This window comes from Daktulosphaira vitifoliae, unplaced genomic scaffold, assembly GCF_025091365.1.
Source record: "Daktulosphaira vitifoliae isolate Bord-2020 unplaced genomic scaffold, ASM2509136v1 Scaffold_2, whole genome shotgun sequence".
Lineage (NCBI taxonomy): Eukaryota > Metazoa > Arthropoda > Insecta > Hemiptera > Phylloxeridae > Daktulosphaira > Daktulosphaira vitifoliae.
In genome coordinates this window covers 21,769,633-21,791,849 of record NW_026099573.1, presented here as the reverse complement: position 1 = coordinate 21,791,849, position 22,217 = coordinate 21,769,633, and the positions used below count along the sequence as shown (strand labels likewise).

The 22,217-nt window shown below is 25.8% G+C and overlaps 2 protein-coding genes across 2 annotated transcripts; both read left to right on the top strand.

Moving 5' to 3' along the window:
• The first annotated feature begins 6,952 nt into the window (after nt 1-6,952).
• Nucleotides 6,953-13,634, top strand: LOC126899989 (alpha-tocopherol transfer protein-like). Its single transcript, XM_050675320.1, has 7 exons — nt 6,953-7,179; nt 7,565-7,659; nt 7,728-7,881; nt 8,319-8,512; nt 12,892-13,002; nt 13,073-13,223; nt 13,444-13,634. Exons 1-7 carry the CDS (start codon nt 7,005-7,007, stop codon nt 13,488-13,490), a joined length of 927 nt encoding a protein of 308 aa, XP_050531277.1. The 5' UTR covers nt 6,953-7,004; the 3' UTR covers nt 13,491-13,634.
• Nucleotides 13,635-15,448: 1,814 nt separating this feature from the next.
• Nucleotides 15,449-19,928, top strand: LOC126899973 (uncharacterized). The gene is made up of 2 exons (XM_050675289.1): nt 15,449-16,396; nt 18,996-19,928. The coding sequence occupies exons 1-2, from the start codon at nt 15,519-15,521 to the stop codon at nt 19,783-19,785; spliced, it is 1,668 nt and encodes a 555-aa protein (XP_050531246.1). The 5' UTR covers nt 15,449-15,518; the 3' UTR covers nt 19,786-19,928.
• The last annotated feature ends 2,289 nt before the right edge of the window (nt 19,929-22,217 follow it).

Genomic DNA, 22,217 nt, shown 5'->3' with positions numbered 1-22,217 from the left:
AAAAAAAAAAAAAAAAAAATAAAAAAAAAAACACATCATAGTAAAATTAATACCTTCTCAGCTTCGCATCGAAGCTAAAATCTAGTTAAGTGGGACATAGCACAGTGGAGACACATTAATTGAGTGGATTTGGTAATCAACCATCTAAAAAAATAGATTTCACCTAAGTAACGAGTACTATTAAATGTAATGTATTGTTTGTATCACTCGTACTTTTTGATATTTGAGAATAGAAACTGGAAGAAAATATAGACACTGTAATTTTATAACACAAGAGAGTGATTTATTTTATCATGAACTACTTAATTAATCGAAAAATAAAAATAATATTGAGAATTTACTCCAAATTTTGAGAGTAGTTTTCAACTTGATACAATTTGTGAATTTTTGAAGTATTGTTAAAAGTCAAATTGCAAAAAATAAGTATGGCCGATGTGATTGTGGACTCTTTATATTCAGCAATTGTAACGCACGCGTTCCCAAACAGGTGGTTGTTCAATGTACTTCCAGGATGATAAAATGGATAGTTAAGGTTAGTTTAATTTTCAGTTATTTTCTTATTTGTCTCATTTTTGAAATGGTAAAAATTCAAACGAGGGAAATATTTCAAATTTCAAGACAATGTCTTCAACTAGATACGATTTTTTGATATGTTTTTTTGATGTATCGTTGAATTGAATTGAACTCTGTGAGAGTTGAGAAAAATTGAACACAATCATAAAAATATATGATAGTAAAATTATGCATCTTACATTTATCAATGAAAACGTATAGTCCGTATTTTATATAAAATGTATTCAAACAAGTAATCAATTTACCTATAATAATATTAACACTGTTGTACACTAATTATTTCATATGTATGTATATGTCAACTTGATCATTGTAAACTATGCATCTTATCTTATTTAAATTATAATCATGTTATGTTCAGATTTAAAACAATTAACTGAAAATCACTAAAAGCACTGACGATAATACCCCATGATGAGGGTAATTAAAATAACAAAAAAGGATTAGTTTTGCTTGCATTTTCACGGGTGAGTCAGCGACCGAGCCAAACTTTTGATGTTCTAAATTTAATACATAATTCAAAATTCTCTCCTCGAATTTATTCTTTCAATTAGCTGCGACCTTGTATTTTTATATTAGTGCAACGTTTATTTATATTTTTGTGTTTAAAACTTATTTATTTATCCTTCCAAAAATTTTTAAGTGTAAAAGAAAATCAATGTAAAGAACGCTGGTCATTTTTATACGTCGTTGAATATTTAGAAATTAAAACACTATGTATGTCAATTTATTTTAATCCAATTACTTAGAATTATTAATCCGAGTAAAGAACGATAAATAGATTAAATAAAAATATAAATCATTTAATTAAATTATTAATAACTAGTTTGTGCTTGGTCATATACATCAACTGGGTATCAGAGAGGAAGTCTCTGACACTCCAAGAATTTCTCAGTGTTCCCACTAAAGCACATACCAGTTAATTTAATAAACACTTTGACTAACTGTCAGATAAGAAGCCAAGACTTCGGTCACTACAAGAATATCTCGATGTACTATACTTCTATAAAGAGTAACTTAAATCAATTCTTTTTATAACTACCTATCTTTATTGTTCTAAACCCCCTGGTCTACAACTATGATAGAAACACTATGCTACACAATTTATCAAACCCAAACATCACAACTTGGTCATAATACCCTCACACATAATTATATTTTTATTATTACACCTTCTCACCTTCGTATTGAAACTAAAATATATAAAAAAAATGTTAACTTAAAAGAAATAGATAGTTCAAAGAATCTATTTAAAAATTTAGAAATCCATGGATTTAATCTATGAGTTAAAAAGCCATAGAAATTCATAAAATTTAAAGATGCTATAGAAATTCTCATAAAAAAGAATGTTATCAGAATTTTACTGATTTTTTCATTATGATCAAAATTCCAAGTTCAATATTATATATTTACTGATAAAATATCATTATTAGTTTAAAAATGTAAATCACAAAATCACATTTTATATCTTAACTGGGTCAAATTCAATAATATTGTTCACGAAAATAAATAAACTTAAATAAAGTCACAGCAATAAAGTGTTGTTACAATTAGGTTAATTTTATAGATCACAACATTATATCGGCATTTAAACAAGATCATGATCAAAAATATAAGTCACATAAATAAATTAGTGTTTAAACTAGGTCAACTTGTGTATTGGATTTAATGAATATGACAACTTCTCAATATATTTTTGTTAAATAAAATTATAAATTATTTTTATTTTATAGCTCTACTTCTTGTTATTATTCAATGACATCGATGTAGATTTATTATTATACAATAATAAATATTATAACAAATATAAAATAGAGTGATTCCCCAAGTTACATTACTNTTTTATAGATCACAACATTATATCGGCATTTAAACAAGATCATGATCAAAAATATAAGTCACATAAATAAATTAGTGTTTAAACTAGGTCAACTTGTGTATTGGATTTAATGAATATGACAACTTCTCAATATATTTTTGTTAAATAAAATTATAAATTATTTTTATTTTATAGCTCTACTTCTTGTTATTATTCAATGACATCGATGTAGATTTATTATTATACAATAATAAATATTATAACAAATATAAAATAGAGTGATTCCCCAAGTTACATTACTTTTATTATTTACATTACTGATTTTATGCAAATAACTTAGTAGCTACCATAATATAACTAAAAATATTAGTATTTTACTTAATAAAATAAAATATTACTATAATTGGTGTTTTTCTGGACTTTTATAGGAAATTTTAGTCAATACCATATTCAAGAAATAATTTTATTGTTTTTTTTATTAATCTATTGTGTTAATGGTTGCAAATTAGATTACACAATTATTACAGGATTTAATATTACGTCCTATCAGATTATTGATTGTTCCCATTTTTAGAATAGTTTAAAAATGCACTTATATCATACACATTTTATTTAAAATCTAATAAATATCAAGTGGTATACATATTAAATCATCGATTCCATAATACACCATACTTGTTATTTGTTCATATTATTTCATATTATTTTAATTTAATTTTTTCTTTTTTAAAATATTTTTTGAATAAATTTATTACTGGTCAATAACCAGTTTTATAATATTATTTTTGAGATATTAATAAAAAGAGATTAAAAAAAAGTGGAAAGCAAGGTAAATTTATCGACGCTCTATTTTCACTATATTTATATATAGAACAGATAATAATTACTTTACATTGTGCACATTTTTTATGAATAACTAAAAANTAATAGACAAAACTTGTAATTTTCATTAACAGTAAGGTTTCTCAATGACATTCACATAATTAGAAATGTGATTTTTCATTTAGAGCTTAATTTAATAATACCCCTATGTGGGTGTATGATTTTAAATTAACGAAATTATCTAACCAGAAGCAATGAAACCATACAGCAGTATTTATATACATAAGTATCTTTGGTCACGGACTGTTTGAAGAAATTTTGAATTATGCCTGTCAATTCTATACATTAAAGGTATTCTAAAGTTTAACAGAAAATATGCTCGTTAATTTCACAGTATTCAAAAAATGCTCGTCAGATGATGCTATATCTATGTAAACGAGATATTGTAGGTCGCATATTTTATTGATCCTATAGGTAAGCTTATCGTACCATTAATTAATTTTTAAGTATCTCACAGGCCGAATAAATATCCTACAACGATTTATGCAAAAGTACTTTTAAAGTATTTATTAAGTTTTAATAAAACCAACATTATTCATAAGTTACTGGATTAAATTTTTTCAGATAATTAAATTTTATACTAAAATGTATTGAAATATGTTAACTCAAAGCATAATACTTAAATCTATGGTTAAATTTGTATAGTAATCTATTTTAATTCTATACATTGTAGTAAAAGTAAAAAATAATTTGTCAAAAATATAATTTTATTAAAAGAAAATAACAAAAAAGTGGCAAAAACAGTGGGGTCGTGGCATAGTTGGGTCCAGTATAGATGATATCTGACAGTGATTAAAATCACTATCATAAAAAATGCTTCGATGCAAATCTGTAGATAGTGTTTAATTAAAAAAAAAAATTTGTTAAAATAGCATATTTTTGAATATGGTAGCCATTTGCGCATAGAAGATAGGTCGTCGGGACAATTTTTTTTTTTCATTTTATAGTACATAAAATAAGCCTTAATTTGATATATGTTTAAAGGACGTAGTATTTCCTGAACATTTTCAAAAATTAAGTTGAAAAAGTTAGTTTTTGTAAAAAAGTTACTATTTTAAATCCCCCCAGTGAGCAGAATAAGTGTTAGATTTTCAAAAAAAATTATATCAAATGAAAGGGAAATATCTAAGGTTTCAATACAAAAAAATATTATTTTTATTTGTTCATTTTTGAAAAAGTTATGGCAGTTTTAAGTACAAAAAACATCCCGATAAAATGTAATTTTTATCGCAAACATTACATTTTTTTTTAAATTTTCGACAGCCATTTGCACATAGAAGATAAGATGTCGGGACAAATTTTTTTTTTTCATTTGATAGTATATAACATAACCTTTGATTTGATATATGTTTAAAGGACGCAGTATTTCCGGAACATTTTCAAAAGTTCAGTTGAAAAAGATCTATGTTTTTTACAATATTTTAAGTTTTGAACGCCCCCTATATAAGGGGAAATTGTCCAATTTTAATAAAAAGTATGTCAAATGAAAGATGTACTTATAATGTATTTAGAAAAAAAAAATTTGTGCTGATATATACATTTTTCAAAAAGTTATAGCATTTTTAAGTTGAAAATTTAAAATCGAAAATCGAAAATTTTAACACAAAAATAGTGTTTTTTTAACTACGGCAGCCGTTTAAATGTAGAAAGATAGGTCGTCGGGACAATTTTTTTTTTTCATTTTATAGTACATAAAATAAGCCTTAATTTGATATATGTTTAAAGGACGTAGTATTTCCTGAACATTTTCAAAAATTAAGTTGAAAAAGTTATTTTTTGTAAAAAAGTTACTATTTTAAATCCCCCCAGTGAGCAGAATAAGTGTTAGATTTTCAAAAAAAATTATATCAAATGAAAGGGAAATATCTAAGGTTTTAATACAAAAAAATATTATTTTTATTTGTTCATTTTTGAAAAAGTTATAGTAGTTTTAAGTACAAAAAACATCCTGATAAATGATAATTTTTATCGCAAACATTACATTTTTTTTTAAATTTTCGACAGCCATTTGCACATAGAAGATAAGATGTCGGGACAAATTTTTTTTTTTCATTTGATAGTATATAACATAACCTTTGATTTGATATATGTTTAAAGGACGCAGTATTTCCGGAACATTTTCAAAAGTTCAGTTGAAAAAGATCTATGTTTTTTACAATATTTTAAGTTTTGAACGCCCCCTATATAAGGGGAAATTGTCCAATTTTAATAAAAAGTATGTCAAATGAAAGATGTACTTATAATGTATTTAGAAAAAAAAAATTTGTGCTGATATATACATTTTTCAAAAAGTTATAGCATTTTTAAGTTGAAAATTTAAAATCGAAAATCGAAAATTTTAACACAAAAATAGTGTTTTTTTAACTACGGCAGCCGTTTAAATGTAGAAAAAAAAGTGTCGGGACAAATTTTTTTTTTTCATTTTGTAGTACATAAAATAAGCTTTAATTTGATATATGTTTAAAGGACGCAGTCTTTCCGGAACATTTTCAAAAATTAAGTTGAAAAAATTAATTTTTGTAAAAAAGTTGCCATTTTAAATCCCCCCCAATGAGCAGGTTAAGTGATAGATTTTCAAAAAAATGATATCAAATGAAAGGTAAATATCTAAGGTTTTAGTATAAAAAAAAATTATGTTGATTTGTTGATTTTTCAAAAAGTTATGGAAGTTTTAAGAAAAAAAAGTGAAAAAATTTCGAAAATTAGCGATTTTTAAATTTGTAATTTTTTTGGATATTTCCCCCATTTGCGGGGAACGAGGGAATTTTTTTCAATTTTTAAGGGTAATGTCTTCAACTAGATACGATTTGTGATCTTTTGACGTATTTTTGAAAGAAATCGGTCCAGTGAGAGCTGAGAAAAAGTGGCAACAGACATTAAAAAAAAAAAAAACACATCATAGTAAAATTAATACCTTCTCCGCTTCGCATCGAAGCTAAAAAATAATTACAAAAAAGTAATAATACAAAACTGAATATTTACCAGTAAAAATGTATTGGACAACTCTCCATTTATTAATGAAAAAGTAATAATAGGTTTCCATTTTTCTTTTGAATATTATACCTAAAATATACTATTAAAAATATCTTATAATTTTATATTTACTATGGATTATAGAAATTAATTAATTTTTATCAGATTTTTATAAAACAAATATTATTTTACAAAAGAATGGATAGTAGTATTCTTAACAGATCACACTGTATATGTCAGGGTAATAAAAATACGCTTTTCCTCAAAATTCCTCATAAATTTATATTTGTTTCAAGTTACTTGAATAACTATTTTTAGAATTTTGAAAAAAATTACAACAAATTGCGAAGTTATACAACATCGATTTTATATGATTAAATTAATTTAATTGAATTTCGACATTATTAATTTTATTGACGAATAATGCCAATAGAAATTTTGTTAGTAATAATTATATTTTTATAAGCCAATAATGAATATGATAAATCGTCATTTAGTTTGTTGAATTAAATTACTTCTGAATAATTATTAATATTTTACATAAACACACCTTGTTTAGTGACTTTTAGTATTTTAAAATATTAATTAAGTAAGGTAATAATGAATACATTATATCAATAAAAGCATCGATATTTATACTTGATTTTGTTGATATAGTAAATGAATAATACTATTAATTTTATAAGAAAAACACATACTGTAAAAATACATAATAACAAATAATAAGTTAACTTTTCTTAAATTTGTAGGACATACAATGTTATTGACAGGTATTGATTATACTCCCAGTATTCAAATTGATAATTTTACAATTACACTTGAAATATATGATAATTTATCACCGGAAATTAAAAAATTGGCTGAAACAGAACTAAGAGAAACGCCTGAAAACAAGAAAAATGGTATAGATAAACTGAGACAACTTCTTGAGCGTAAGTATATACCTAAATAAAATTAAGACGTTTATATTTAAAAAATAAGTAAATCAAATGTTGTTACTGTCTAGCGATTTTTTTTTAAGTCGTGACTATTTTATAAAATCATTTTAACATGGCTTTATTGATAGTGCCGTTCTGGCCCATGATGCTAATAGGAAATCAGTAGGGCTATTGGATTTTTTTTTTTGATAGATTGAAACCAATAAGCTTTAAAAATGTTTAAATTAATTATTAAAAATCAAATAGATATAATTATTTAAATGATCTAATATACTATACATAAATAAAATATGTATTACTCTACCGCTATATAGAGTCTCTAAGTAATCTTATTTTATTTTTCTTGAAACGTTTCTAAAACTCATTATTTGGATTACAGAGGATAAAAGCTTAAAAACTCCATTGTTCAACGATGCTTGGCTCATTAGTTTCCTTCGACCGACAAAATTCTACCCTGATAGTGCATATAAGCTGGTGATTAATTTATTTATATTTATACAAAAATATTTTAACAAAATTTGTTATTATTAACGTTTTTATAGATAAAAAGCTATTACCAGTTTAAAATTAAGTATTCAGACATGTACAGAAATTTATTACCGAGAAATCAAAAAATGGTATTTGACCAAAACATTATAACCGGCTTTCCAAAACGAGATAAAAAAGGCTGCCGTATAGTAGCTATTGAATTAGGAAGTTAGTATGATAGGTTGGTGAATTTATACTTAATTAATAATAAAACAAAAATCAATTTTTTTAAATAAAGAAAAGTTTTAAGAATTTCATAATTTTTCTTGTAAAAAAAGTAAAAATTCTCGAACTATATCATATTTGAGTGATGCTTCAACTTGACCAAATATTTCGGCCGTTACACAAAACGTAAAAAATATACCCTCTGTGTACGCCAGATAGTTTAATTATTTTAATTTATACTTTTAGATCATTTTAGATTCTATATCTTTTTTCTTTATTAATTAATTAATTAAGATTATTTAATTATAAATCTTTTTTGCTAATTTTCAAGGCTCAAATATGTATTTGTTTTCACATCTTTCGAGAGACTCCCGCTATATTCAGTTATTTTTTTTATAGCTTAAGTATAAAAAATGACAAATTTAATATGTTGTTTTTAGAAAAATGGAAACATACAGTTTATTCTTTAAACGATTTATTCAAAGGAATGGCGTTATTTATGGACGCTGTCATACTAGAACCAACATCCCAAGTGGCTGGTATTCAAGTCATAATAGACATGGATGATTTATCTGTGAAACAAGCTTTTCATTTCACACCTTCGTATGCTATGATGGTTCTCGATTGGATTCAAGTACGTGTATCAATTTTATAAGTGTAGTTTTACGATTTTGCTTAGTTATCAAGTGGAAATTATTTTATTTTACCATTAAACTCTCAATAGAATATACTTACAATCAGTCATTTAAAATTATTCGAATACTTGATTATTCGAATACTATGACAACAACTTGTCATAAAAAATTCCAAATTTGACGAGGCCATTTCTTCTTTGTACATGCACCTGCATTCAAATAGAACGGGTAATACTTAATGAAATGTCCACTAAAGGCTTACATTTTCAACGAATGTTTTAATGTTTGGAACTTTTAAAATGTTTAAAAAAATGTTATGTTTGAAATTACTTTTCTCTGAGAGTATTTAAATCTGTATCCTAAAAAATGTGTGCTTAAAATATTTGAACACATATTCCAAAAGTATTTTTAAAGTATTTTTTTATGATAGTGATTAAAATTACTATCATAAAAAACGCTTCGATGCAAATCTGTGTTAATATTTTAATAATTGATGGATTATTCCAAAAGCTACATGATCTCCTGTTTCCTTATTTATATCCTGATAACAAGTTTTATGATTTATAAGTATAATACATGAATAAATATATAAAGGGAAATGGTTTTATTTAAAACATAAAGTATGTAGAATGAAAGAGGTATATAAATAGTATTTATCATAAACAAATTGTATTGATCCATATATTTATCAAATAGTTATAGCATTATAAAACTGACATATATATAACTTTGATGTTAGTTTTCATCATTAAAACAAACTAAAGTCTGAAATTTTTCTTTTTCATGTTAAAGTATATTACATAAGCTATAATTTAAAATATATATAAGAGTGTCAGTATATCCGGAACACTTTCTAAAATTTAGTTCAAATAGTTCTACATTCTATATGTATTTTTAAGTTTTGAACCCCCTCTGTATTACAGTCCACGACAAAAAGATAAAGGCACAACATTTAATCANATATATATATACAGTCCACGACAAAAAGATAAAGGCACAACATTTAATCAAATAAAATTCTATATTTATACATATATGGATTCTATGTACTACCAAACTTCAGGTTATACCCAAATGATAGCAATCTTATATTATTTCTTGATCATAAATTAATAAGTGAAGTCTTATCGATGAATTTATTAGATTTTGTTGCGACAAAATTATAAAGGCAGTCAGTTTCGTTGCGTATATAGTAATAGTATGATTAAATTATCTTTATATAATACTTGTAATATACGTAATACAACCTAAATTTATATACTGTATTAACATAATTTTTGTAGTATTTTTATTATTTATGTAATTTATTATGGGAAATGCAAAACCACTATCTATGGAAGAACGAGGGAAAATTATGGCATATAAGGAATGCGGTCTTTCAAATCGGGAAATATCGCGTAGATTGAAAAGGAGTTCTACAGTGATAGATAATTTTGTAAAACTTAGCCAAAACTATAATTCCAAGAAGTCTACAGGTCGACCGCAAGTATTAACTGATCGTGAAAAAAGAGCAATTTTAAGAGTTGCATCGAATTCTGCTTTGTCTGCACGTGGTATTCTCAATCAATGTAGTGTGAAAACTGGTATTCGTAACGTACAAAGGCTATTAAAAAGCACACCGACACTCATCCGAAAAAAACTATTACGAAAACCACCATTAAATGAACGTAATAAACAAGTAAGATTAGACTTTTCAAGAAACAAAACGAATTGGTCAAAAAGATGGAGAAAAGTAATTTTTTCAGATGAAAAAAAATTTAACTTGGATGGACCTGATGGATTTTCGTATTACTATCATGATTTAAGAAAAGATGAACGTATAATGTCAAAACGTCAAATGGGAGGAGAATCTGCAATGATTTGGTGTGCAATTGATTATAAAGGACGAAGTGAAGTTGTTTTTTTAGATGGTAGAATAAATGTTTTGAAGTATAAAGATCTCCTTAACACCCAAAAGTCATGTTTTCAGAAAATAGGCGGAAGAAATTTTATATTTCAGCAGGATAATGCGCCAATTCATACTGCTCGAATCATAAAATTATGGTTTGAAACAAATTCTATACCAATATTAGATTGGCCTGCACGATCTCCAGATCTAAATATTATTGAAAATGTTTGGGGGCTACTCGCCAATGAAGTTTATAAAGATGCCAAACAATATTCATCAGTTCGTAAGTTAAAAAAATCAATTTTAGATGCTTGGACACTAATTTCCCAAAACATCATAAAAAAACTTTATGACACCATTCCAAATGGAATTTTTGCAACTATTCGTGCTAATGGAGGTTCAACTAAATATTAATACAATAAAAAAATTAATAAAAATGTAATAAATTTTGTAATATAAAATAGTTTGTTTATATATAAATATTTGCCTTTATAATTTTGTCGCAACAAAATCTAATAAATTCATCGATAAGACTTCATTTATTAATTTATGATCAAGAAATAAGATAAGATTGCTATCATTTGGGTATAACCTGAAGTTTGGTAGTACATAGAATCCATATATGTATAAATATAGAATTTTATTTGATTAAATGTTGTGCCTTTATCTTTTTGTCGTGGACTGTATAGTAAATGGTCCGATTTAAAAAAAAAGTATGTTGAATAAAAAAAGTATACAAATAGTACTTATCATAAAAAAAATTATAATGGTTATAATTATAATAATTATATTTTTCAAAAAGTTATAGCATTTTAAAGTTAAAAATGCAAAATATAAAATCGAAAATTTTAACACAAAAATAGCATACGGTAGCCATTTTTACTATGAAAACAAAATAAAGTCCGAATTTTCTTTTTTCATAATAAAGTATATTACATTTTTTTAATTTAATATATACAGTGTGATTTTTTTATCATAACCCACTCAATTACTTACAGAATAATAATAATTAAAAATTTTTTTTTTATTATTATCTTTAGTTACACATTATTCTTGAATTATTAACTATGTAATACTTTTTAAGTTCATCCCTTATGCCTAGTAAGGGTGTCAACTTTGTTTTTTTAAATGGTAATACATATTTTTAATTTAATAAAATGTTTGAGTTTTTAATTTGAAAGTATATGGCATATAAATTTTTAATATAACTTTATTAGCTTATTAGATATAAACATTTAAAGTTTCAAAATTTTGAGTTAATATACATGTATAATACACATGGGATTGTAAATACAGGTAGCTAATTGGATTTTTATGACATTGCTGTCTCAGTCACGGATTGTTTATTATCAATTATGATTATCAATAGATATACTTTCTGTATTGTCAGTTAGTGTATTTATAAACTCATAACAATGTGCCTTACTACAATTGATAATAACAATGCTGTGTACCTGCTAATATCGATGTTATAAAAAACCATTTAGCTACCTATATTTGTAATCCCTTGTGTATTATACCTATATATTAACTCAAAAATTTGAAACTTTAAATGTTTATATCTAATAAACAAATTAAGTGTCATTCAAAATTGAAATGCCATTTACTATTGAATTAATAACTCAAACATTTTATTAAATTAAAAATATGTATTACCATTTAAAAAAACAAAGTTGACACCCTTACTAGGCATAAGGGATGAACTTAAAATGTATTACATAGTTAATAATTCAAGAGTAATGTGTAACTAAAGATAATAATAAAAAAAAAATTTTTAATTATTATTATTCTGTAAGTAATTGAGTGGGTTATGATAAAAAAATCACCCTGTATATAAAAGTGACAGACTTTTCGGAACACTTCCAAAAGTTAAGTTAATTTTTTGTGAAAATGTTGTCATTTTAAATCTCCCCTTGTGGGCAGGTAAAGGGTCAAATTTATAAAAAAAATACATTAAATGATAGGTAAATACCACGTGCATTTATAAAAAAAATTATATTGATTTGGTCATTTTTGAAAAAGTTATGGCAGTTTTAAGTAAAAGAATTTCATAAATTCGCGATTTTGAAATTTGTAATTATTTGGAGATTTCCCCCATTTACGGCAAATGAGGACATTTTTTTCAATTTTTGAGGGTAATGTCTTCGACTAGATACGATTTGTGATCTTTTAACGTATTGATGAAAGAAATCGGTTCCGTAAAAGCTGATAAAAAGTAGTAACAGACACACACACAAAAAAAAACACATTATATTAAATCCAATACCTTTTCAGCTTCGCATCGAAGCTAAAACACATCATAGTAAAATTAATACTTTCTCAGCTTCATATCGAAGCTAAAATGTACAAAGAAATTTAAATTTAATTGTAAATCTATTTAGAATTAGAATATATTAAATTAAAATGTTTACAAAGGAACTATATTTTAGTTTCAATGTTTAACTGAAAATGTATTTTAACTGTATATTTCTCTTGAATTATGTACCTTAGAACAGTGTTCCAATGAGAACCAAAGCCATTCATATTATAAACCAACCATTCATATTTGATATTGTTTACAAAATGTTTAAACCATTTTTTAAACGAAAATTACAGTCTAGAGTAAGTATTTGTAATATATTTAAAAAAAAAATGTTTAAAAATTAAATTTGTGAATTATTTATGTTACTAGATTTTTTTTCATGGTACAGATTTTAAATCTCTTCACGAGCATATTCCCCAGTCATGTCTTCCTGAAAGATACAATGGATCCTTAGAATTACCTGAGCTAAATGGCTCCAAAATATATGAATTACTGATGACCATTGAAAAAGAATATGAAGGTAACATAACTCATTATTGAGTACTATTAATGAGAATATTGAATATTTAATGAGTAATACTCATTAAATATAAATAATTTAATATTTTTGTAACTTTTTTTAACTTTAATAATTAATAAATATAATTTTGTAATTTTTAATTATAAAAGTATTTGATTATTAAAATAAATATTATTATAAGGCTGAAATTAAACTACTAAATTAAAAAATTTAATTTTAGCAATTAATCAGTATGGTTATCAAATGATTCGTCATTCAAGATATTAGCGAATTTTTAACTTTTTGGAAATTTCAATTTAAAGTCTACATATGTCAGTGAAATTTAAGTATTATAGTTGATAAATAATTGATGGCAATGTAATAGTATAATCTTATGTATGTATCTAACATTTGCAGAAACACCAGGCTTAGTCTAGGTAAATTTTTACTAATATTTTATTTTAAATTATATTTCATTATTTTATTTTATTACATAATTTATTTTGTTATTTTATTAAGACATAAATGTTGTTTTGTAATTATAAGTATAAAAATTATTGTAATATGTATTGTAGATATAAAAATTTATAAATGCAAATATTTGTATGTATAAAATAATAGTTACCATGCAGGGATAAATCAAGAATTTTTTTTAAAGAGAGTTCAAATTTTTTCTAGTCTTTACATAATAATTTTTTTTTAAATTTCATCATGCAAGGACTTTTTTACATGATAAATTAAGGGGAGGGTATAAAGCGATTGTTAAGAAATTAAATAGATATGAGTAGTGAAGTCCCTTGCGTTTGTAAGTGATGTGCTTCATCTCCAAAATTTTTATTTAAACGTAAAAATTTATACGAAAGAAATATGACACGGCCCGCGTCGCTTCGTTATACACGATGCCCCGCGACTCGTGCCACCTTTATCAGCCGTCGCCCTATTTTATGAGTATTTGACTGAATAACACCGCGTGTTATACGCTACGGTGNTGACACGGCCCGCGTCGCTTCGTTATACACGATGCCCCGCGACTCGTGCCACCTTTATCAGCCGTCGCCCTACTATGAGTATTTGACTGACCAACACCGCGTGTTATACGCTACGGTGCAAAGTCCAGCAAATGCCGCACGGCCGACGACGACCCGCCGCAAATGGTGCGAGAGTCTTCCTCCCGTTGTGAAAGCGACAACGTCGACCAACCGAACCGCACCCGCGCACCGTCGCCTACAACGCTGCTAACCTTTTGCCGTCCAAGGATTACGCCGGACATCGCGTCGTCGACGCCAGCGAAAGTGCCGCGATATTATGCGAAGATTATTATTACTGTGTTAATCTTTTCGGTTTGTTTTATTTTTGTTAAAATAATCTGTTGTCGCTCATTTAATAAACGGCCCATGGGTCTCTACCCTCAAAACCAGTGTCGACCACATTTTTGCGACGCAAGTCGTGTCAAATAATTTACGTAAAAAAATTATTACAAAAATTCAAAAATCAAATATTTACCCTCCCCCCACAAATAAAAAGTCAAAAGTTAAAATAATTATTTTTATAAATAACATTAATATATATTGACAATTTAAATATATATGACAAACCGTTCTAGTTACAAAAAAAAATTTTCATATAAAAATTGTTTAAAATTTAATTTTGTATATGCTTATAAAAATATACTAATGAAAAAATAAGTTAAAATCATAAATTTTGAAGAAAATAAATACTTAAAATTAAAAGTGCGATATCAATGTTCCTTTTATTTTTAAAAAAATACAAAGTTCTAGTGACATAAAAATTATAAACATTAACACATGTTATAGAGTTTTTATTGAATCAATTAAAATTATTCCTCTTTAGAGAAGATTTCTTGATATCACAGTAATTTGTTTCAAACCTCTGATTTCGCTGAAACCTTGCAATTAAAATATTTAAATATGATTTGTTTTTTAAAGAATTTTTTATTCTTTCATACTGCATTTATATTATTATGAATTGTACAAATATTAATAATTGAATAGCTGGTTATAAAATATTTTAAGAATATTCATTCCCAAATAATTTAATTTAAAATAACTGAATAATATTGTATAATATACTGAATTTTAAAATAAAATAAGTTAACTTGCAAATATCTAGAACTATTCCAAAAACACTTAAACAAATATTTTAATTTTAAAAAGAACTTTGCAAATAGTAGATAAAATAACTAAACTTTAGTCAATATACATTAAATGTATAAAATATGTATATATTCTAACTAATATTAATCTAACAAATAAGTTATTCTAAATTTTGTTTTCTATATTTTCAATTGAATAAAAAATGTTCATAAAAATATACTATTTTACTTTTTTCATATTTTTGATAAATCAAAACGATACAACTAGTTATAGACTCGCGGATGAAAACGATTATACTAAATATTTATTTGAAGTAATCAATTATGTTCGATTTCAAGGCGAATATTCTTCAATACAACACTTAATAGACGGTTTAATGGGAAATTCAGATTCCATTCCAGACTTTATTGGAGACTTATGTCTACATCTAAATTACGATAATTTTACTAGAATATTTGATGCTATTAATAAATTACTTATCTGTAGATATACAATTGTTATAGAAATTTTCATTAAAAATATTGGTTTAATACTGCAATATTGTGATAGCTATCATTTAAAAAACCAATTTTATGATTTTACTGATTGCTTAATTACACTTAATGACGCATTAGAAAGTTCTAAAACTCTATTTGAAAATCTTAAGAATGTCATACAATTCTTTAGTAATTTAAATATAAAATACGTATTTAAAGAGTATGAAAAAAAAACAAACATTATTGATGAAATTTCTTTTATTAATAATCGCATTCAATCGAAAAGAAAATTGGATATACTTGAGTATATCGATAACAACGCTAATCCTAAAGTTGAGATGGTCGTTGAGGATTTTGAAAATGTTAAAAGTTTTCATAACATTATATCTTCGATGATTTCATTTACTTCTATTAAAAACAATAAGTACTGTAGTTTCCAAGATGAATTAAAAAATGATGATGCAATGGAGCACGATAACTATTCAATTTTGTGTTTAGATCATGTCCAAGTATGTAATAATCTCAAAGTATTTTATAATGAAGCATTCAAGGTCGAGTACATCAATTTGGGTTTTCATAACTTACTACATCCGACAACACCAGGGTAAAGTATACTATTATTTTTAAGTAATAGTTCATTAATAAATTTATTATTTTTGTAGAATGTTATTTTGTAAATTCATCCATGTTATTCAAACTATACTTCTTTAATCACTTTATGTTTAAAGAAGAAACATGTACATTACTCTTATTTTACAACATATATATACACAACATATTTTACAACGATGATACGGAATTCTGTTTCTATCAGCCTCATATCACATTATCAACCTATATTTAGGTAGATCAATTTATTATAAAACACTCGATTACTCTAAAAATAAATAGAATGTTGTAAAATAAATATGTTGCTTTTTTTGTTATATAAATTTGTTGATTTATTAACTATGAATTACTTTTTAAAATCATTCCTTATAATGTATTGGAGTGTCAAATATTTTTTGAAATGGTAATACATATTTTGAACTAGCTTATAAAATAGAAAATAAGAAAATGACTGGCCGATAACAACTATTTGATCAGTACATTGGGTGTTATTTTTATTTTTATATCTAGACGAAAAGAAAATTATCACCGGGAAATGACTAATGATAAAAATAAAAGCACCGACTCTTTCTAGTGATTACTTAAAATTATTAATAGCTTTCAACATTTGTTATCCATTAGTCATTTTCTTAATTAAATTATGTTCTACTTCATAAGCTAGTTAAATATATATATTACCACTTCATAAAAAAAAAATTGAAACCCATTAAATTATGAGGTCTTCTTCTTCTTCTTCCACGCATTAATCCCAACTACCTAAGTTTCATTTAAAATAATTATTTTGATATTTAAATATGATTTTAGCAATAAAAATTACATTGAGTATTTGATTTATTGAACACAATTTAGATTTTTATTTTACATATCTTATTCTTCTTCTTTCTCACCTTAATCCCAACTACTTGGGGTCGGCCACCCTTATCCTAAACTTCCACTTGACACGATCTCCCACATCCTCTACGCCCACATCATCTGTCCTCATATCGCATTCAATAACATGACCAAACCATCTAAGACCATTTTCCCTCATCTTATCCACAATTGACGCTATACCTATACTCCCTCTTTGTGCTCATTTCTTATCCTATCTTCTCTAGTCACTCCACTCATCTATCTAAGCATTCTCATCTCTTCTCTACTTTCTTATCAATCGCCCAACACTCTGAACTATACATAGTCTTACTATAGTCTTGTAGAATTTACCTTTCAGCCTCATTGGAATTCTTTTATCGCATAAGACACCAGACGCTTCTTTCTACTTCAACTACATGTACTAAATTCTATTGTTACATCCTCGTCAATACCACCGCTCTTTTGCACAACTGATCCTAAATACTTAAAACTTTCCACCTGTCCAATCACGTCCTCGCCTATTATCACTGGTCTTTCTCTCCTTTTGCTCTTCTGCCATACTTTGAATTGCTTTTTCTTATTTTTATGATTTTTTGAACGTCCTCATACCACCACCAGGTTTCCTTGTTTCCTGGCATTCTATTCCTACTCTCACCAACAATCTCCTTTGCAATATTTTTAACACAACTAGCAAATCTATTCCACACTGTCCTCTTTTTTACCGTCTTGACAAACTCTTTTTCATTTTCCCCTTTAAATTTCCACCAAAAAATTTTCAATTTTTTTCCCGTGTTCTTTCTGTTTTTTTATTTTCTTTTCCCGGTACACCGAAAATCCATTATCATCAGTCTATGCTGTGTAGTTACCCTCTCGCCTGGTATAACTTTACAATCCTTTACTCGCTTTACGCTCTCTTTCTTCCACATAAAATAATCAATCATTGATCTATTCTTCCCACTCTTATAAGTTATATAATGTTCTTCCCTCGTTCTAAAATAAGTATTAACCACAGTAATATCATACGATACCTATTAAATTAAGAGATATGGTTCTAAAAATTAATTATTAGCTAATAAATCAATTTAAGATCAAATACAATGTAGGTTCTACATCTTTAATAAGCAAATAATTCTACAACTCTTCAATTTATTTTACTGTATAACTGACTAGCATTTTCTCTAATGTGTTTCATATAACTCGACATCTTAAGAACATGCATTTTCTAAATTCAATGTAATTTACATTTTTAATGAATCAAAACTATTAATTATTTGGGAATGATCTATTATACGGAGTTATGTTCAACCAAAGATATATACTAACACTAAAAAGCCGTCCTTTATCATCTTGTATTAATTATTTTTAAACATAATTGATTTTAGAATTTTGTACAACGCTAGTAGGTATTTAAAAATATAAAATTTGTGTTAATACTTTTACACAAATAACTTTATAAATTATAATCTTCAATTTTAACCGCTATTTTTTATATCATTGAAAGTCCGTTTGGCAACGTTTATTTACCAATGTTACTATATTATACATGCCATCAACTTCACTGGTAACTCAAAGATGACTTCAATATGATCAAATTTTAGAACTTCAGGGCACGCTATTATTGCTACTTTTTTTTTATGTATATAGAAATATTGGTGCAATTGACAAATTACCTTTTGGAAATATCCATAGATTTTATTCCAATTAATCATGTACTCTTAATTTTGAATTTTTTGTGTCCATAGACTCATATCACCATTATATAATGACTCATCTGAAGATCTCGCAGACAATGTTATAAATACACTATTTAACGTGAATAATAGGCAATCGTTAATTAATACGAAAATTCGGGTGAACGATGGAATTAAAGATTTAAATGAAATACAGCATGATGAAGACAATCTAATCAATTTATTTAAAAGAAAGCAAGAAGTTGCACACATATTGAAGTGTAGATATAGTGAATTATTAAGACGCGTTACTGTCTTTTTAACTGCTATGCAACATTTATGCCTGAGACAACATTATAATAAAAATTTTAATAACTTAAATACTTGTGTAAATTCCTTGAAAAGTACATTACCATCAGTTACAACTATGATCAATCGTTTATTAGCAATTTTGGCCTTGTTAAAAAAAGCGTCCATTGGGGATTATATGGCGAAATCGCAATCATGTTTAAAAAATGTAGTGAAAATTGCATCAGAATATAAATATATTTTAAAAAACCAAAATATTTCTTTAACTGCTGAAACTAATGCAGCAAATGCATACACATTTTTGATAGAGTTCCGTCAAAAGCAATCTGTTGTGACTCAGTTATTTTCAGATACTAAAGCCAATCAATTTCATAAAAACTATTGTGTTTTTGACAAACCATTGTTAAATAAATTTCAATTAATAGACTCATATCAAAATATTCGAAATAATCGTAATTTAATATTTTATAGATTAAGTTCAGATTTAATACAAATTTGTGAAGATTTTTTTAAAACTGACTACGATTTATGTTTTAGTAAATTAGTAAACTAATATATTATTTTTTATAAGTAAAATAAATACCATTTTACATTTTTAAAATTTCCTTGGGTATGATTCAATAAAGCCTATAGATGTATTGTAATAACATTAAAATCTTTTAAATTGTTAAATTTACTTAACATATGTTAAAAATTATGTGAGACTCGACTTTATTTCATTCATTAATAAAATAAAAAAATATAATAAAAATTTATTACTAATGAATACTATTATTTTAAATTAAAATTCTATTAAAAATATTGATTTATGACTAGAATATATAACTCAAAAAGTCACAAAAATTTTGCGTTAAATGAACCGAGAGAGCAGAGATTGAAGGTGACATATAGCGTGCAGTTGAAGAAATTAAAGTAAAAGCTATTGTATACATAAATAGTCATAAACTGGAGAAAATAGAGGAAATGGTATACTTATGGATCAAAATTACATCTGTTGTAATTTTTGTAAAAAATTTTTGTAAAAATTGTAAGGGCGTCCGCGAGATACAACAACGCATAACATTAGCAAAAACTACCTTTAGTAAAAATACATAAGTTGCTCACTTCAATAAAGTTACATCTCAATATCAAGAAGAGACTTATAAAAACATATGTATGGAATGTTGCAACATATGGATGTGAAACTTGGATAATAAATGATACCGAATAGAAAAAATTAGAAAACTTCTAGATGTGGTGTTGGAGGCGTATAGATAGGTTGGATAGAGCGGAAAACAAATGAAGAAGTGCTTAGAGCTGTGGGAGAAAATCGCACAATTATAGATGCGATTAGAGCAATACGCTGGAAAATTGTTGGACATTCCCTGAGACACCCAGAAGAGTTGTGTCATAACTTAAAAATTAATAAAAGAAAAATAAAAAGATTGAAAGAGTTTATATTGTTGATGGAATTAATGTGAGGATTAGAGTGAGAGTTACTACTTTTGATTAGGGGTGTGATTCAAGGGTTATAAAATGACAATATAAATATTCTTATAGATTTAAAAATCTTACCTGATAATTATTCTTCAGTTGTTATATTAACTTCAGTGATAATATTAATAAAATGATTAATAAAGTAACACAAATTCAAGTTTTTGGTTTACATATTAAGCACGTAAGAACTTCGACAATGATGATCGCAATATCCACGTATCGTTATGTATCCAGAGAACGAAATGAACAGTGTGGAATAAGGGCTTGCTTTACCTTTTTATAATATTTTTTATCCCCGAAAATCATCATTGTCTAATTCTTAAAGTATAACTGTTTATTTGATAAATAAGCATAAAATACAGAGATTATTACAAATGAATAGAATATAAATAATTTTGACATTTATAAATAACATTAACATAGTTTTTTCCAATAAGTCCAGGATTAATACAATGCATTTAATTATTAAAACTAAAACAACAAAGATGACAAAAATAATTTATAGATTTCCTCTCGGAAGGAATGATTTCTAAAAGTGACTACTAATCAATTTATGATAGAATCATGTATATTATAATATAACTAAACAGGGTGTTTTTTTTAAATGTTTATTTAAATTATTTGTTAGAAAAGGATCATGTTCTTCTAAGAATATAATATATAAATATCCTATGTTATGGTAGTGACAAGTATATTACGACAGTTGCATAATATAATATTAGAGGGTATGACAGAAAGAAAGAAAATTGCAGGACGTCCCCGAAACTCTTATATAGAACAAATTAAATGTGATGCAAGTGTCAACACCTTGAAGGAACTTAAAGAAAAGGCGAGTAACCGGTTAAAATAGAAAATTGGAGTTGTAAACCAATTTTTGTATTGATAAAAAAAAAAAAATGAACTTATGTCCCTTCAAATATTAGTTTAAACGTTTCCAAGTCATGATTGTTGTATTGTAGTAGATATCCAAAGAATAATTAACATGTTAGATAGAGTGTTACAGGGTAATCGATATCATCGATAATCAAAGAGATGTCTTCGTATTTAACTTGTTTATCACCTATTTACACATCACAAAATAAAAGTTTTTTTTGAAAAAGTTGACTTTTGTGGAAGAGTTATTATTTTAAATCCCCCTGTAGGCAAGTAAAGGGTCAAATTAAACAAATTTATATTAAACGAAAGAAAAATACCTAGGGTATTTATATAGAATAAATTTATTTTGATTCATTCATTTTAAAAAATGTTATAGTCGTTTTAATAAAAAAAAAAAACGGTAACACAGTGGGGTCACGGCATAGTGGAGACATTGCATAGTAGGGTCCAGTATAGATTTAATCTGACAGTGATTAAAATCACTATCATAAGAAACGCTTCGATGCAAATCTGTAGATAGTGTTTAATTTTAAAAAATTGATGGATAATTGCAAAAGCAACATCAACTTCTATTAAAATAAAATACAAAACCCATAATTATCATACAAAAATAGTATATTTTTCAATATGGTA

Coding starts and splice junctions, on each gene's coding strand:
- LOC126899989 (XM_050675320.1), top strand. CDS start 7,005: ATGTTATTGACAGGTATTGATTATACTCCCAGTATTCAAATTGATAAT. Junction 13,003..13,072: donor AACGAAAATTACAGTCTAGA/GTAAGTATTTGT, acceptor TTATGTTACTAG/ATTTTTTTTCATGGTACAGA. Junction 13,224..13,443: donor CATTGAAAAAGAATATGAAG/GTAACATAACTC, acceptor ATTTAATTTTAG/CAATTAATCAGTATGGTTAT.
- LOC126899973 (XM_050675289.1), top strand. CDS start 15,519: ATGTTCATAAAAATATACTATTTTACTTTTTTCATATTTTTGATAAAT. Junction 16,397..18,995: donor CTACATCCGACAACACCAGG/GTAAAGTATACT, acceptor TTGTGTCCATAG/ACTCATATCACCATTATATA.